Source organism: Liolophura sinensis, chromosome 9 (assembly GCF_032854445.1).
Source record: "Liolophura sinensis isolate JHLJ2023 chromosome 9, CUHK_Ljap_v2, whole genome shotgun sequence".
Taxonomy (NCBI): Eukaryota; Metazoa; Mollusca; class Polyplacophora; order Chitonida; family Chitonidae; genus Liolophura; species Liolophura sinensis.
In genome coordinates, this window is record NC_088303.1 from 1987882 (window position 1) to 2005177 (window position 17296).

At 40.6% G+C, this 17296-nt stretch overlaps 1 protein-coding gene across 6 annotated transcripts in view; it reads right to left on the bottom strand.

The window, feature by feature from the left end:
• The window catches only part of LOC135474877 (probable D-lactate dehydrogenase, mitochondrial), a 40044-nt gene that overhangs the window by 9222 nt on the left and 13526 nt on the right, over positions 1–17296 (bottom strand). For all 6 annotated transcript variants that reach the window (XM_064754528.1, XM_064754525.1, XM_064754526.1 and 3 more), the window contains exons 6-12: positions 9139–9298; positions 8208–8313; positions 4967–5060; positions 4464–4592; positions 1843–1970; positions 1035–1125; positions 3–114 (exon numbers count right to left, since the gene is read on the bottom strand). In XM_064754528.1, the coding sequence (XP_064610598.1) occupies positions 3–114; positions 1035–1125; positions 1843–1970; positions 4464–4592; positions 4967–5060; positions 8208–8313; positions 9139–9298 (820 nt within the window). The remainder of the gene's footprint in view (positions 1–2; positions 115–1034; positions 1126–1842; positions 1971–4463; positions 4593–4966; positions 5061–8207; positions 8314–9138; positions 9299–17296) is intronic.

The window sequence follows — 17296 nt, forward strand, 5'->3', positions numbered from 1 at the left end:
ACTCAGCTATTTCATTGGCTATTCTTTGAACTTTCAGAATCTCTTCTTGATCATCCTTCTCCATGAAGAACGTCACATGAAAATTTCCATCTCCCACGTGACCTAGTATTGGACCTGTGTTGGAGCAAGATCAACATACTTAATTAATAATTTACTCATTAAAATGTCTGGTAAATGTATGTAGTAATATGTTGGATTCAACAATGCTGAACTTACATGATGGTGGGTGGGTTAATCTATGCAGGAAACTGAGCCTAATCCAGAGAACACTACCACATGCCAGAGTCAAAAACCTGATATAAAGTCACGCCTATCCAAGCAAATCTTGGATTTGAACTCCCAACCAGTGTTAAATCACAGCCACAACACAAGTTATCTCCAAACCTATATTAAGTTCAACACATTTCTGGAGGTATTTTCAGCTCTTTCTATCTACCAAATGCAGCCTTATAATAAATGTCTGATGTGTAGGTCATAATTAATGTTAAGTAAATTTTGTCTGAATCTGTTGAAAGAACATAGACACGTATAAAATGCCCAGGCATTTTACCTAATGTACCTAAGGGAGACTACTCTTACATATGCCATACATTCAAAGACCATCTAGCATGAAATGCTGGGTTTTTATTTCTTAATATGAATCCTAAGATGCCGTCCAACAAATAAAAGAACAAAAAACTTCTCAGCTTTTTTCTTTAAGCCTAAAAGTGGCTTTAAATTGGAGTTTTCGCGGGCTCCAGTGGTCAGCCCAGAAATTAAGCTACTTGCTGTCAGAATAACTTTGTTGGGGGGGGGGGAAGATCCCAAATTATGACAAAACTCGAGTAATATCAGCAAAATCGAGCAATATCGGCAAAATCCAAAAAACAAACTTTGCGCGTCTTACATTACATGTGCCTGATTTCTTCTGCTTATTTTATACTCAGTGAAAATTTGTGTTTCACATCTTGGAAAGTTTGGTTTACTCCTAGCAACCATCCCACAAGTCCATCCAATCCATATGGGCTCCACTCTGAAATAACAGCTGAGTTTACCCCAGAGTCCTTCCCTGTGAACAGCCTCTCTAGCCCTTGTCAGAACTCCGGGCAGTTTGGAAATGGGCACGCACACATCAGTAGGGTAACCCTGACAAGGAGAAAGATCACTGGATGTTATTTAGGAAGACATATGAGTAACAGTGTGATCATTACTTGTATTTGTTATACTGTCTTTCCTTGTTGTCATTATCAGTATGCAAAGCACATTTTATAGTCATAATGTAATCAAAGAAATATAATATCAAAGAACAAAACTACACATAAAAATTGCTGTGAAGACCCTCTCAATACAGACCACTGATTTTCTGTTTATTGATAAATGATTCATGGTGCACGATTCATGGTGCATGGATGCTATGGTGAAGACTTTTTGTTCTTTCTCAAGCATTATGAGGCCTGTTTTGAGAGCGTGTATGGCGCTTAACAGAATGCACACCTTAGGTCTTGAGAAAGTAACTTTGCCCATATGAACCATTTAAGCAAAAAACATATTTTTTTTAACTGTTTTGGAAAGACCAAATTCTACAGTTACCCTAATTCCTCAACCATTTCACATATGAAAGAGCAACTTGCAGTGAAATTTATGCCAATTTTAAATTTAATTTTGGAGACAAATCTTCATTGGTTGGGTTGGCTATTTCAGGGCCAAAAAAAAGTATAATTTAATCAGTCCACACAGAATAATGTCTACAGAGTATGCTTGAATAAACCTCTTGCTAACATGCAAAAAATGTTGAAAAAGTACAGTATCTTTTGAAGTAAGCATATCTGTACGGCTATAAGCAGTATCTGTGGGAATGCTCACAATGGAGTTTGGGCGCTGGTTTCTGCAGAGCCAGAAGATGTTGTGTCTGGCCTTCCATAGCTGAGACCTCTCCTCCTCATCCCTGGCAAACCTCAAGCCTTGTCCACCATTCAGCTCAGCTATCCCACCTGCAAATGAGTCACTGGTTGACTGATTGAGTGCACAATTGAAGCTGACTGATCGGCTGATTCTCTCACTGGTTGACTGATTAATTATTTGGTTGATTGACCTGACAGTCAATTGATTAACAGATTAACTGGTTGAATGAATGATTCATTGGTAAGATGGTTTATTGACGGATTGGAACACTGATAGATTATCTGGTTAAAAGGTTGGATGGTTAATATTGACTGATTGGTTGAGGGTTTTCAGGAGTGACTGATTAGATGGATTGGGTTAACAGATTGCTTAATTCAAATTTCAAAGACAAGCTTAGTGAAATTCACGACTTAAATATGTTGTTATCGTAAGTACTCATCTGACTAATTGACAAGTCACATGTCAATACATAGCTGTTGGTATATGTCAGACTGGGGTGTGTTGGACACAAGACTCTGCAGTCAAACTGGGGTGTGTTGGACACAAGACTCTGCAGTCAGACTGGGGGGTGTTGGACACAAGACTCTGCAGTCAAACTGGGGTGTGTTGGACACAAGACTCTGCAGTCAAACTGAGGTGTGTTGAACACAAGACTCTGCAGTCAAACTGGGGTGTGTTGGACACATGACTCTACAGTTAAACTGGGGTGTGTTGGACATATGCCTATACAGTCAAACTGGGGTGTGTTGGACACAAGACTCTGCAGTCAAACAGGGGTGTGTTGGACACATGACTCTAGTCAGACTGGGGTGTGTTGGACACAAGACTCTGCAGTCAGACTGGGGTGTGTTGGACACATGACTCTGCAGTCAAACAGGGGTGTGTTGGACACATGACTCTACAGTCAAACTGGGGTGTGTTGGACACATGACTCTACAGTTAAACTGGGGTGTGTTGGACATATGCCTATACAGTCAAACTGGGGCGTGTTGGACACAAGACTCTGCAGTCAAACAGGGGTGTGTTGGACACATGACTCTACAGTCAGACTGGGGTGTGTTGGACACAAGACTCTGCAGTCAGACTGGGGTGTGTTGGACACATGACTCTGCAGTCAAACTGGGGTGTGTTGGACACATGACTCTACAGTCAGACTGGGGTGTGTTGGACACATGACTCTACAGTCAAACTGGGGTGTGTTGGACACATGACTCTACAGTCAAACTGGGGTGTGTTGGACACATGACTCTGCAGTCAAACTGGGGTGTGTTGGACACATGACTCTACAGTCAGACTGGGGTGTGTTGGACACATGACTCTACAGTCAAACTGGGGTGTGTTGGACACATGACTCTACAGTCAGACTGGGGTGTGTTGGACACATGACTCTGCAGTCAAACTGGGGTGTGTTGGACACATGACTCTACAGTCAAACTGGAGTGTGTTGGACATATGCTTATACAGTCAAACTGACTCTACAGTCAAACTGGGGTGTGATGGACACATGACTCTAGTCAGACTGGGGTGTGTTTGACAGTCAATCTGGGGTGTGTTGGGCACATGACTCTACAGTCAGACTGGGGTGTGTTGGACACATGACTCTACAGTCAGACTGGGGTGTGTTGGACACATGACTCTGCAGTCAAACTGGGGTGTGTTGGACACATGACTCTACATTCAGACTGGGGTGTGTTCGACAGTCAATCTGGGGTGTGTTGGGCACATGACTCTACAGTCAGACTGGGGTGTGTTGGACACATGACTCTACAGTCAGACTGGGGTGTGTTGGACACATGACTCTACAGTCAAACTGGGGTGTGTTGGACACATGACTCTACAGTCAAACTGGAGTGTGTTGAACATATGCCTGTACAGTCAAACTGACTCTAACTCCCCTTGTATTGACCTGGATGTGATGGACACATCATTCTACTCACCAGCTATGTCCCCTTGTATTGGCCTGGGTGTGATGGACACATCATTCTACTCACCAGCTATGTCCCCTTGTATTGTCCTGGATGTGATGGACACATTTTACTCACCAGCTATGTCTGCTTGTATTGGCCTGGGTGTGATGGACACATCATTCTACTCACCAGCTATGTCCCCTTGTATTGGCCTGGGTGTGATGGACACCTCATTCTACTCACCAGCTACGTCCCCTTGTATTGGCCTGGGTGTGATGGACACATCATTCTACTCACCAGCTACGTCCCCTTGTATTGGCCTGGGTGTGATGGACACATCATTCTACTCACCAGCTACGTCCCCTTGTATTGGCCTGGGTGTGATGGACACATCATTTTACTCACCAGCTATGTCTGCTTGTATTGGCCTGGGTGTGATGGACACCTCATTCTACTCATCAGCTTTGTCCCCTTGTATTGGCCTGGGTGTGATGGACACATCATTTTACTCACCAGCTATGTCTGCTTGTATTGGCCTGGGTGTGATGGACACATCATTCTACTCACCAGCTATGTCCCCTTGTATTGGCCTGGGTGTGATGGACACATCATTCTACTCACCAGCTACGTCCCCTTGTATTGGCCTGGGTGTGATGGACGCATCATTCTACTCACCAGCTATGTCTGCTTGCTCACTCACATAGCTGGAGGAGCCATGGAACTCCAGAAACAAGGAGGGTAACTCTTGATAGCTGGTGTTGTAAGCCTTGTTCACAACCACCATGCTGTCCTCATCCATGAACTCTGCCAGTCAACAGTCATTGATGGAAACAAGAATACTAATACCATACTATCTCAGGAAGTTCTTTTTCATTACTTATGCTGAATATAACAGAATATCAGTTTGGGTGAAATCTGCTAAAGGCGAGGAGACCAATTTTAGATATCTGATTAGTGCTATCCATCATTACAGCCAGGAATTTCATTGGATGATAGCCCACATAGCCTGCCATGCACACCATCAATGGCCGACAGTTTGTACAATAAGATTCAAGGGATTTACTCAATGCTGAGAACTCAACTGGTTTGCACTCAAACCAGTGCAGGTTTTTCAGATGCTAAGAATGGGTAAATTAGAGGTGTACATTAAAACTGAGAACAATTACATGTATTCTCACCCATTCTGGCAATAGGCAGGCCACACTGCAATATCTGTACACTGGTATCCACGGCTGCCTGGACAGTAGGGAAGTGACACACAGCTGATATCACCTGGTAAACGCAAAACAAACATTCACATTCAAACAAGAAAATGCTGTTTTTGGTGTATGCAGAAACTGGGTTTGTTTCTTCAAATTTTGTGCACCTGCTCCTTGCTGTAACTGTCAGCAAGCATTGTATCAGATAAATAGGATTTCCATCAGTGAATTTTAAATTATTAATTCGAAACCTTCACCGTAAAAGTTCAGTATGTAAAGCAGTGGGGCTTGATACCTTAACTACATTGCATGATTCTCACAAGGAGCCAGCATTTTCACTGGCACAAGGTAATTCATTGTTGGAAATCTCACCCCACTGCATGATTGACAGTTTTCAGGTTTTTGGTGGTGATAACAGGTTGACAGTGCTCGGTCATGCCAGCCTCCAATATGGTATTTGTCACGCATGGAAAAGCTTACCAGTGTAACTGCCAAATGTTGGTGGTTTATTCCAGGTATTGCGGTCTCCTCCTCAGGTAATATACGTGATGCTGTTGTATAAGTGAAAGATTCTTGAGCTTGGCATATTAAAGACCAATCAAACATGGCCATTTTGGCGCATTGAAGACCAATCAAACATGGCCATTTTGGCACATTGAAGACCAATCAAACATGGCCATTTTGGCGCACTGAAGACCAATCAAACATGGCCATTTTGGCGCACTGAAGACCAATCAAACATGGCCATTTTGGCGCACTGAAGACCAATCAAACATGGCCATATTGGCGCATTGAAGACCAATCAAACATGGCCATTTTGGCACATTTAAAGACCAATCAAACATGGCCATTTTGGCGCACCGAAGACCAATCAAACATGGCCATTTTGGCGCATTGAAGACCAATCAAACATGGCCATTTTGGTGCACTGAAGACCAATCAAACATGGCCATTTTGGCGCACTGAAGACCAATCAAACATGGCCATTTTGGCGCATGTCAAAATGATTACTTTAGCACTTGCCAGTTTGGGTTTATATTGTACATACACGTAGCTTTTTGTTGCACTATTGTCTTGAAGTATTTTGTCATATATACAGTTAATTTCGCCTCGGTACCAGTTATTTTCATTACCAATTATTTCCTCCATAATCCACCATGTATATTTACAACAACTCCCTTTTGGCTGTTTCAAACTGTTTATGTGCTACAGCAGGGCCGTTGATAGACCTACATGTACAGTCAATGTATTGATAGACTTACGTGTACAGTCAATGCATTGATAGACCTACATGTACAGTCAATGTACTGATAGACCTACGTGTACTGTCAATGCATTGATAGACCTACGTTTACAGCCAATGCATATATCTGTCATACATTGATAGACCTATGCATACAGCCAATGCATATATTTGTCATACATTAACAAACCTACGTGTACAGTCAATGCATATATCTGTCATACATTGATAGACCTACGTGTACAGCCAATGCATATATCTGTTATACACTGATAGACCTACGTGTACAGTCAATGCATATATCTGTCATACATTGATAGACCTACGTGTACAGCCAATGCATATATCTGTCATACATTGATAGACCTACGTGTACAGTCAATGCATATATTTGTCATACACTGATAGACCTACGTTTACAACCAATGCATATATCTGTCATACATTGATAGACCTACGTTTACAACCAATGCATATATCTGTCATACATTGATAGACCTACGTGTACAGTCAATGCATATATCTGTCATACATTGATAGACCTACGTGTACAGTCAATGCATATATCTGTCATACATTGACAGACCTATGTGTACAGTCAATGCATATATCTGTCATACATTGATAGACCTACGTGTATAGTCAATGCATATATCTGTCATACACTGATAGACCTACGTGTACAGCCAATGCATATATCTGTCATACACTGATAGACCCACGTGTACAGCCAATGTATATATCTGTCATACATTGATAGACCCACGTGTACAGCCAATGCATATATCTGTCATACATTGATAGACCTACGTGTACAGTCAATGTATTGATAGACCTATGTGTACAGTCAATGCATATATGTCATACATTGATAGACCCACGTGTACAGTCAACGCATATATCTGTCATACATTGATAGACCTACGTGTACAGTCAATGTATTGATAGACCTATGTGTACAGTCAATGCATATATGTCATACATTGATAGACCCACATGTACAGTCAACGCATATATCTGTCATACACTGATAGACCTATGTGTACAGCCAATGCATATATTTGTCATACATTGATAGACCTACATGTACAGCCAATGCATATATCTGTCATACATTGATAGACCTACGTGTACAGTCAATGTATTGATAGACCTATGTGTACAGTCAATGCATATATCTGTCATACATTGATAGACCCACGGGTACAGTCAACGCATATATCTGTCATACACTGATAGACCTATGTGTACAGCCAATGCATATATTTGTCATACATTGATAGACCTACATGTACAGCCAATGCATATATCTGTCATACATTGATAGACCTACGTGTACAGTCAATGTATTGATAGACCTATGTGTACAGTCAATGCATATATCTGTCATACATTGATAGACCCACGTGTACATTCAACGCATATATCTGTCATACACTGATAGACCTATGTGTACAGCCAATGCATATATTTGTCATACATTGATAGACCTACATGTACAGCCAATGCATATATCTGTCATACATTGATAGACCTACGTGTACAGTCAATGTATTGATAGACCTATGTGTACAGTCAATGCATATATCTGTCATACATTGATAGACCCACGTGTACAGTCAACGCATATATCTGTCATACACTGATAGACCTATGTGTACAGCCAATGCATATATTTGTCATACATTGATAGACCTACGTGTACAGCCAATGCATATATATGTCATACATTGATAGACCTACGTGTACAGCCAATGCATATATCTGTCATACATTGATAGACCTACGTGTACAGCCAATGAGTATATTTTCCCCAAATCATTAAACTATATTCCCTTATACTTTTACTTTTGTTGTTACTGGTATGATAATTAATCAAAAGGGATAAATCCTTTATTCTGACAATATACAGACTGTTGAGGGGGCAAAATGACGCCCGCTCCTACATGTTCCTTCACAAAACTGAAGGCCACTCACTGCCTCTGGTATGCCATGAAGCTTCAGGGTTGCCTTGGTGATAATACCCAGCGTCCCCTCTGAGCCAACAAGAAAGTTTGTCAGGTTGTAACCAGCAGAAGTTTTCCTAGATTTAAAGGAGAAGAAAATTTAAATATCAGTCAAATACCTTGAAAAGAGTATGCATCTCCTCGCAGGTACATGCCATAAAAAACATTCCAATATATACCTCAAGTCGATAAATTATAAATAAAGTCTGCGCCAACATCCGCTGTGGGCGACCCCATTTTACCTAAGAACAAGTCCTGAAATCTTCTGTGTTAGGAGGAGAATTGCCATTGGAAACCGCCAAAGGGCAGTTCGTACATTTCCGGTAGAATTCTTCTTGCCACAAGGTAGCGAACAGTACAGTTCGCTTTCCACCTGACGATCAGGACACCGACATGTTGGATGTAGGTTCTGAGTTCACATGAACAAGCCGGCAGTTTTAACGAGTCTCACTGGCTGAGAGGCAACACACCCCCAGCATAAATTACAGGGTGTTAAAGATGGAGGACGCGATGGACTCGGCGTTTTCTGCCAGCTTTGCCGTTTTCAGACTTTACGTGTATGGCGAGGAAAAACCGCAAAATTATGCAACAGGCACCACCAGATAGAAAAAAATGTGTTCTTTTCTTTAACAAAAATGACAACTTCAGAGCACAGTCAAATTTAGTCTTCATAGTCAAAATCTCACAAAAACTAAATCGTGTGTTTATAATAAACATAATATTACATTTTATCTGCAAAATGACACGAAAAAGGGCCAAAGCCAAACATCTGTCCCAAAATTAACTGCATAGACACATATTGTCAGTCAGTTCCATAACTATAACAATTTAATACACAGAAACACGAAATAATGTGAAAATAAATTAAGACTATAATTTCATTTGATAAAAAGTTAGTTTACTTGGTTCTCCGTCCTTCACCAGCAGTGTTAAGGACTCGGCCATCTGACAAGACCACCTCTAGGTTCAGCACATTCTCCCTCATAGTGCCATACCTCACAGCGTTAGTGCCAGACGCACTTGTGGCGCACATCCCACACAAGGATGCATCAGCCCCTGGGTCTGAAAACACAAGACAGATCTTCAGGTTAGTCAAAAGCAGAATTTTGAAACGCCACATAATACATGTTTGTGAAAACAAGTCTTAAAAAACAAAAATAAAATACATCTTCATTTTAGGCTACATCAAGTGAATTTTGTGTATTATAGGTGAGTCAATTAAAACCTCCAAATATGGGCTAAAGATGAAACTGATAATCCACTTTATTATTCTGTCTGATGTGATATGATGAATTTCCTGATTTTCTGAGTTCTCTGATCGTGTAAAAATGTCTTCAACTGGAAAAATTGCCAGGATAATGCCCATTTTCCACAAGTTAGATATTTTATTTCTATTTTCACGACCTTCACCAAAATTGAAAAAAGATTTATTCTGCTAATAAAACAACAGTTAAAACTGTCATGGCCTTGTCATGAACACTAACACAATTTTGTGTAGTGGCAAACAGAATCATAAAAAAAACAGAATATACCTTTATGCTAGTTAAAGATAAAGTAGTTAAGCACAGTTGGTGAAAATCTAAATACATGTATTAATAAAACACAACACAATACATCTTCTCGTTAGTGAAAAACTGAATCTTAAAACACAATTCAATACAATTTTATGATGGGGAAAGTGCAGAAGAACATAAAAAACGTATGATCCTATTTATTATTTTCAAAGAATGAGAGCTGTTATCCAACAGCGTCACCGGGGTCCACTCCACTAGTCTTTTACCACTTCCGGTAGCCTGGTCTCTATACAGTTCATGATAACTAGAAAAAGCATGAAAAAAATGGAAAGGAATGTACTACACAGGCAGGCATCATTTACAATTGGCCAAGTACTGAAGACTAGCATCGACATTAGGCGGCTTTGATCTTCAGCTGCTGGCCGAGGACAAAAGACAGAAAGACAACATTGTTGTGAAGTTGGTGTCCCAGGACAGAAGACAGAAAGACAACATTGTTGTGAAGTTGGTGTCCCAGGACAGAAGACGGAAAGAATACTCTCACAGAGCTAATGACCGTTCCCATGGTAAACTGCAGTCAGTGGTTTCATGCAGTCTAGCACAAAGCTCCCATGTTATTTACACAGGACGGTTTTGTCAAATGTTTGCTGGCTTTTTTGTCAAAACATGAAAACAACACAAAGTACAAAAATAATTCTTGCACATTTGTAATTATGACGTCAATGGGCTACAGGCAATGTGTTTGTTTAATGGTTTTAAGCAGTTTTAAAATTGACCTATTTTAAAGCCAACTTCATGGGTCAGTTTTGGCCTTATTTTGCACACCAAACTGAAAATCTGGGTAGGGCGATCCACCTAAAACATGTAAATGGAAAGTTTATCTTGATAGCTTTAGCTCATTTGAAGAAGAAGATTTTTTTTAGCTTTTCAATAAAATTTAAATTAGCTGCTAAATCACAGGACTAGTGAAACTGCAGAAAACGTCAAGAATTGCTTCATATGTTCCTTATTAATACTCCACAGTTTGTTTTTTCTACCTTTTATAGTTTTCAAGATATTGCAATTTTACCAGTTGACCAAGAATAATAATAAATATAATCTGAAAGATTTCAAGAGGTGTCCTGCTAAGATACTAGCATAGTAATTACAGACTTTAAACAGTGAATAATGCCTGAAAACACTTATAAATTAATTAAGCATAAATGACACTTCACTTAATTCTGATCGATTCACCACCTTATAGGGCCACTGAATTTTGAGTTTTTATGAAATTTTAAAAATTTCTTAATGTAATATATCACGTCTTGTGACGTATCAGTGACGTATCACTTTGCATACTGATGTACATGCCACGCGGTCTTCTCTGAATAAAGCAGTGCGGCTTGGGGCCTTCAACGATGAAGACGTGTTGTCTTATCTTTCTCTGGTGTATTACTGTGCTAGACTATAGAATGGCGTGAAGTCTTTCTAGTACGGTAGATCAATATACAAAACTGGCGACGAGACGAAACGTACCTACGTATAAGGGAAAATGGCAGTTTTCGGGAATCTAGGAGTTTTTGATGAGAGTGTTGAACTTTTTGAAGATTACACGGACAGATGCGACGCTTTTATGGCAGCGAACGCCATCGAAAACGAGAGGAAGGCAAATTTATTCCTATCGCTCATCGGTCCAGAAGCATACAAACTTCTCAAAAACTTGTGTAGTCCAGACGCCCCTAGAACGAAAACGTATCAGGAACTGAAGGACCTCTTGAAAGAACATTATGCGCCCACTCCAAATGTAATGGCAGAAAGATTTCGGTTTGACAGAGTGTCGAAACAAGGTGACAAGGAATCAGTGGCAGACTTTATTGTCCGTCTGAAGAAATTGGCTTCTACTTGTGATTACGGCAATTTTCTAGGCGATGCCTTACGAGACAAGCTAGTTTCGGGACTGAATCAGAAGATGTCACGTACTCAGACACATCTACTATCTGTGCGAAATCTTACATTTGACGAAGCAAGAAGGAAATGCCTAGCGGACGAATTAGCGAATGCCGCTAATCGAGAGAGCATGAACGACGGCACGGCGGAGATGAACCGACTGTTCCCCGGGAGGAGAGGCGGACGTCGAGGCAGAGAACGCGGTCGTGACCAAGCACACCGTAGTACATCCGGCGATGGCTGCAAATGCTGTGGTGGGAGAAACCATAGTACTGGAGAATGTCGACTGAGAGACGCTGAGTGTTATGGGTGTAGACAGCGAGGACATATCAAGGCCATGTGTCCGAAAAGTGATAACACAAATTCTAACAGTGGTGGAAATACCGGCAGCAGAGGTACAAGAGGCGGTCGTGGACATTCGCAAAGTAAGTTCAAATCAAGAAATTCAGCGAAATACGTGGACATTTCAAATGATGCTGAAGAGTCAAGAGACAGTAATTCTGAATTTGATCATGATGAATTTGGACTCTACGGTAATTATAATGTAAATCAAACTCAAAGCATGAAACCTATTAAAGTAGATATTACTGTAGGACATTCTAACATACAAATGGAGCTTGATACAGGAGCCTCACGCTCGACTGTATCTGAAACATTGTATAAAAGTTGTTTAACAATGTTCCCGCTCAGAAATGTAAACATCACATTGCGTAGTTATACAAATGCACCTGTACCTATTTTGGGAGAAATTAGAGTGCCTGTAAAGTACGAGGAAAACCCACTTGTAGAACTTGACTTGATTGTTGTAAAAGGTCAGAAACCATGTTTATTGGGTAGAGATTGGTTAAAACATATCAAATTGGATTGGCAAAGTATTTTCACTGTAAATGAAGTTGGTCTAACAAAGAAGTTACCTAAACATGTACCGCAGTCTGATGATTTTTCTGATTGTTTCAATGAGCTGTTACGACAGAACAGTGTACTGTTTACGTATGAAGGTAATGGTATTAAAGGTTTTAAAGCATCATTGGCATTGAAAGATAATGTTAAACCAGTATATCAGAAGGCTAGACCTGTACCATATTCTTTGCTTGGAGATGTTGAAAAAGAATATGACCGCTTGATTGAATCAGAGATTTTGTATCCAGTTGACAGTTGTGAATGGGCTTCACCGACAGTCCATGTTGTGAAACCTAATAAGTCTATTAGAGTGTGTGGTGATTATAAAGCAGTTAATGAATTGATTAAAGATGATGGATATAAATTACCAAATACTCAAGATCTGTTTGCTAAGATATCCCAGTATGGTTCACAGCCAAAAGTGTTTTCAAAACTAGATTTGACTAGTGCATTTAATCAGCTTTATTTAGATGATGAATCTGCTAAGTTGCTTGTGTTAAATACTCACAAAGGATTGTTAGCAACTAAACGGTTATGTTTTGGTGTCAAAACAGCGCCTTCCATTTTTCAGGCTACTATGGATAAAATATTGTCAAATATTGATCACGTGCTATGTTACATGGATGATATATTTGTAGCAACTGAAACTGAGAAAGAGCATTTTGTTGTGTTAGAGAAAGTATTTTCTAGATTGAGGAAACACAATGTCAAGTTAAATGGAGAAAAATGTGAATTTTTCAAAGAAAGTGTGACATTTTTGGGTCATAAGCTGTGTGCTGAGGGTATAAAACCATTGCAAAGCAAGACAGATGCAATTAGAAATGCACCTAGACCACAGAATGTGTCAGAACTTAAGTCATTTCTTGGAATGTTGAATTACTATGGTAAATTTGTACCAAATCTGTCATCAAAATTACATGCTTTGTATTCGTTACTTAACAAGTCAGTAATGTGGAAATGGACTAAAGAGTGTGAAACTTCTTTTCAATATGCTAAGACTGTTTTAACAGGTGATAGCGTGCTTATGCACTATAATCCTAAGATGCGTTTAGTATTAAGTGTAGATGCAAGTCCTTATGGATTAGGAGCTGTGTTAAGCCATAAGTTGAATGATGGTTCAGAAAGACCTGTAGCTTATGCATCACGTACATTAAGTTGTGCAGAGAAGAACTATGCACAAATAGAGAAAGAAGCATTGGCAATTGTGTATGGAATTAAGAAATTCCATTTGTACTTGTTTGGTAAGAAATTTACCCTTGTAACTGATCATCAACCCCTAACAAGAATTTTTGGTTCCAAATCTGGTATTCCTGCATTAGCAGCAGCTAGGATGCAGCGCTGGGCATTGTTGCTTAGTGGATATTCGTATGATATTGTATACAGATCTTCAGAAAATAATGCAAATGCAGATATGTTAAGTAGATTACCAGTGGATGATTCTCACACTGCAGATCCTGATGAAATGTATATTTGTAGTACAGTATTAAGCGATCTACCTGTGACAGCTAAACAGATAGCTGATTTTTCATGTAAAGATGCTACATTATGTAAAGTGTTAGATTTTACATCTTCAGGTTGGCCAAATTATTGTACTGATATGACTTTGCAACCCTATTGGTCAAAACGAGATGAATTGTCAATTGATGATGGTTGTATATTATGGGGTAGGAGAGTAGTTGTACCAACTAAACTTCAAGAAATGTTGTTAAATGAATTACATGATGGTCATCCCGGCATGTGTAGGATGAAAGCTTTGGCTAGATCTTTCGTCTGGTGGCCTGGATTAGATCAAGATATAGAAGACTTAGTCAGAACATGTCCGAGTTGTGTAGAATCACAAAAAGTGCCTAAGTCTGTACCTTTGTTATTGTGGCCTTGGGCTACAGAGCCATGGCAGAGAATTCATGTTGATTTTGCTGAAATCGATGGTCAGCAATTTTTTATTGTAGTCGACAGTTATTCTAAGTGGTTAGAATGTTTTCCAATGTCAAGTACCACAGCAAGTGCTACTATTACTGTTCTTCGGTCTTTGTTCGCAAGGTATGGTTTACCGCAACAAATTGTTTCAGACAATGGACCCCAGTTCATTGCTGATTTGTTTTCTGATTTTTTGAAATGTAATGATATTGATCATACTTTGTGTCCCCCTTACCATCCTGCAAGTAATGGGTTAGCTGAGAAAAATGTTCAGAGCTTTAAGAGAATGTTCAAAAAGTGTGAAAAGTCTGAGAGTATTCAAAGTAGAATAGCCCATGTTCTGTCATGTTACAGAAATACTCCTCACACTACGACTGGTATTACGCCAGCTGAGTTGTTTCTGAAGCGAACGCCGCGAACTAGGTTGTCTTTGTTAAAGCCTAACTTACAAAGAAAGGTAGAAAGAAAACAGACAGCTAGCAAATTTCATCACGATGGTTTGAATCCCACTGTACGTAAATTTGATTTGTATCAGCATGTACGGGTAAGAAATATCAGGGGAGGAAAGGTAAAATGGATCCCCGGTACCATTGTTGCAATTAAAGGTCCTCACACTTATATTGTGCGAGTTCCAGGTAATAACAAACGCTATGTTCATGCTGATCATCTTATTTGTGATGACTCTGTAAATGTTAAATCTGATCAAAATCCAAATGACGTATTACTAGGGAAGGATACATGTGTTGCACCAAATAATCCAAGCATTGTCAGAAATCCACATGTAAATGATCCGAGTGTACAAACTAATGTGCCAAGTCCAATAAAGGAAGCAGTAGCTTTACCTGAATCTACTAAATGTACACCGAAAGTTTTTGATCAAGATTGTAAACCTGATGACACTGTGTCATGTGATTCTCCTGTGTTTATTCCTCGAAGGTCTGGTAGAGTAAGTAGACCTCCACGAAGACTTGATTTGTAATATGTATTCAGTGCTGCAGCTGTTCTAAAGTTCTAGATACATATGTACTCAGATTTTATGTCTTGGTTGTTGACTGTTTTTTTTTTAGAGCAAACTTGTGACATTGTTTTAATGTTGGTGTCATAAAATGTATCTAAGTAAAATGAAACATTGTTGTAAGAAACAAAATGTTACAAGGTTTAAAGAAGTTAAAAGTTAATTGAAACTTTGTTAATGTTCTCAAGGTTACTTCGCATCTAAAAAGGGAGGAGTGTAATATATCACGTCTTGTGACGTATCAGTGACGTATCACTTTGCATACTGATGTACATGCCACGCGGTCTTCTCTGAATAAAGCAGTGCGGCTTGGGGCCTTCAACGATGAAGACGTGTTGTCTTATCTTTCTCTGGTGTATTACTGTGCTAGACTATAGAATGGCGTGAAGTCTTTCTAGTACGGTAGATCAATATACAAAACTTAACACAATTGTTGGCATCAAAAGTGTCATTTTAAGGCCGTTATGTCCTTTTTAAAGGGCCTTCTTCGATATCTGGGAAAAACTCTGGGAAAATACAGGAAATTTCCCTCTTTTAACCTTAAAACAAGCTACAAATTATGTTCTATTCCACTGACTCTGAAAATGCTTGTTAACCTAGCCACTAGGGCCCATGTAACTCACCAACAGGGAACCACAGGCCTGTGTCCCTTAGGTGTGTATTGAGGGTTTGTCTTGTTAACCTAGCCACTAGGGCCCATGTAACTCACCAACAGGGAACCACAGGCCTTTGTCCCTTAGGTGTGTGTTGAGGGTTTGTCTTGTTAACCTAGCCACTAGGGCCCATGTAGCTCACCAACAGGAACCACAGGCCTGCATTCCTCATGTGTGTTGAGGGTTTCTCATGTTACACCTGGCCACTAGGGCCCAAGTAACTCACCAACAGGGAACCACAGGCCTGTGTCCCTCAGGTGTGTTGAGGGTTTGTCTTGTTACACCTCGCCACTAGGGCCCATGTAACTCACCAACAGGGAACCACAGGCCTGTGTCCCTCAGGTGTGTGTTGAGGGTTTGTCTTGTTACACCTCGCCACTAGGGCTCATGTAATTCACCAACAGGGAACCACAGGCCTGTGTCCCTCATGTGTGTGTTGAGCGTTTGTCTTGTTACATCTGGCCACAAGGGCCCAAGTAACTCACCAACAGGGAACCACAGGCCTGTGTCCCTCATGTGTGTTTTGAGGGTTTGTCTTGTTAGCCTGTCCACAAGGGCCCAAGTAACTCACCAACCGGGAGCCACAGGTCTGTGTCCCTCATGTGTGAGTTGAGGGTTTGTCTTGTTACACCTGGCCACTAGGGCCCAAGTAACTCACCAACAGGAACCACTGGCCTATGTCCCTCAGGTGTGTGTTGAGGCTTTGTCTTGTTACACTTCGCCACCAGGGCCCATGTAACTCACCAACAGGGAACCACAGGCCTGTGTCTCTTATGTGTGTGTTGAGCATTTGCCTTGTTACACCTGGCCACTAGGGCCCATCTAACTCACCAACAGGGAACCACAGGCCTGCGTTCCTCGTGTGTGTTGAGGGTTTGTCTTGTTAACCTGGCCACAAGGGCCCAAGTAACTCACCAACCGGGAAGCACAGGCCTGTGTCCCTCATGTGTGTGTTGAGCGTTTGTCTTGTTACACCTCGCCACTAGGGCCCATGTAACTCACCAACAGGGAACAACAGGCCTATGTCCCTTAGGTGTGTGTTGAGCGTTTGTCTTGTTACACCTGGCCACTAGGGCCCATGTAACTCACCAACAGGAACCACAGGCCTTTGTCCCTTAGGTGTGTGTTGAGCGTT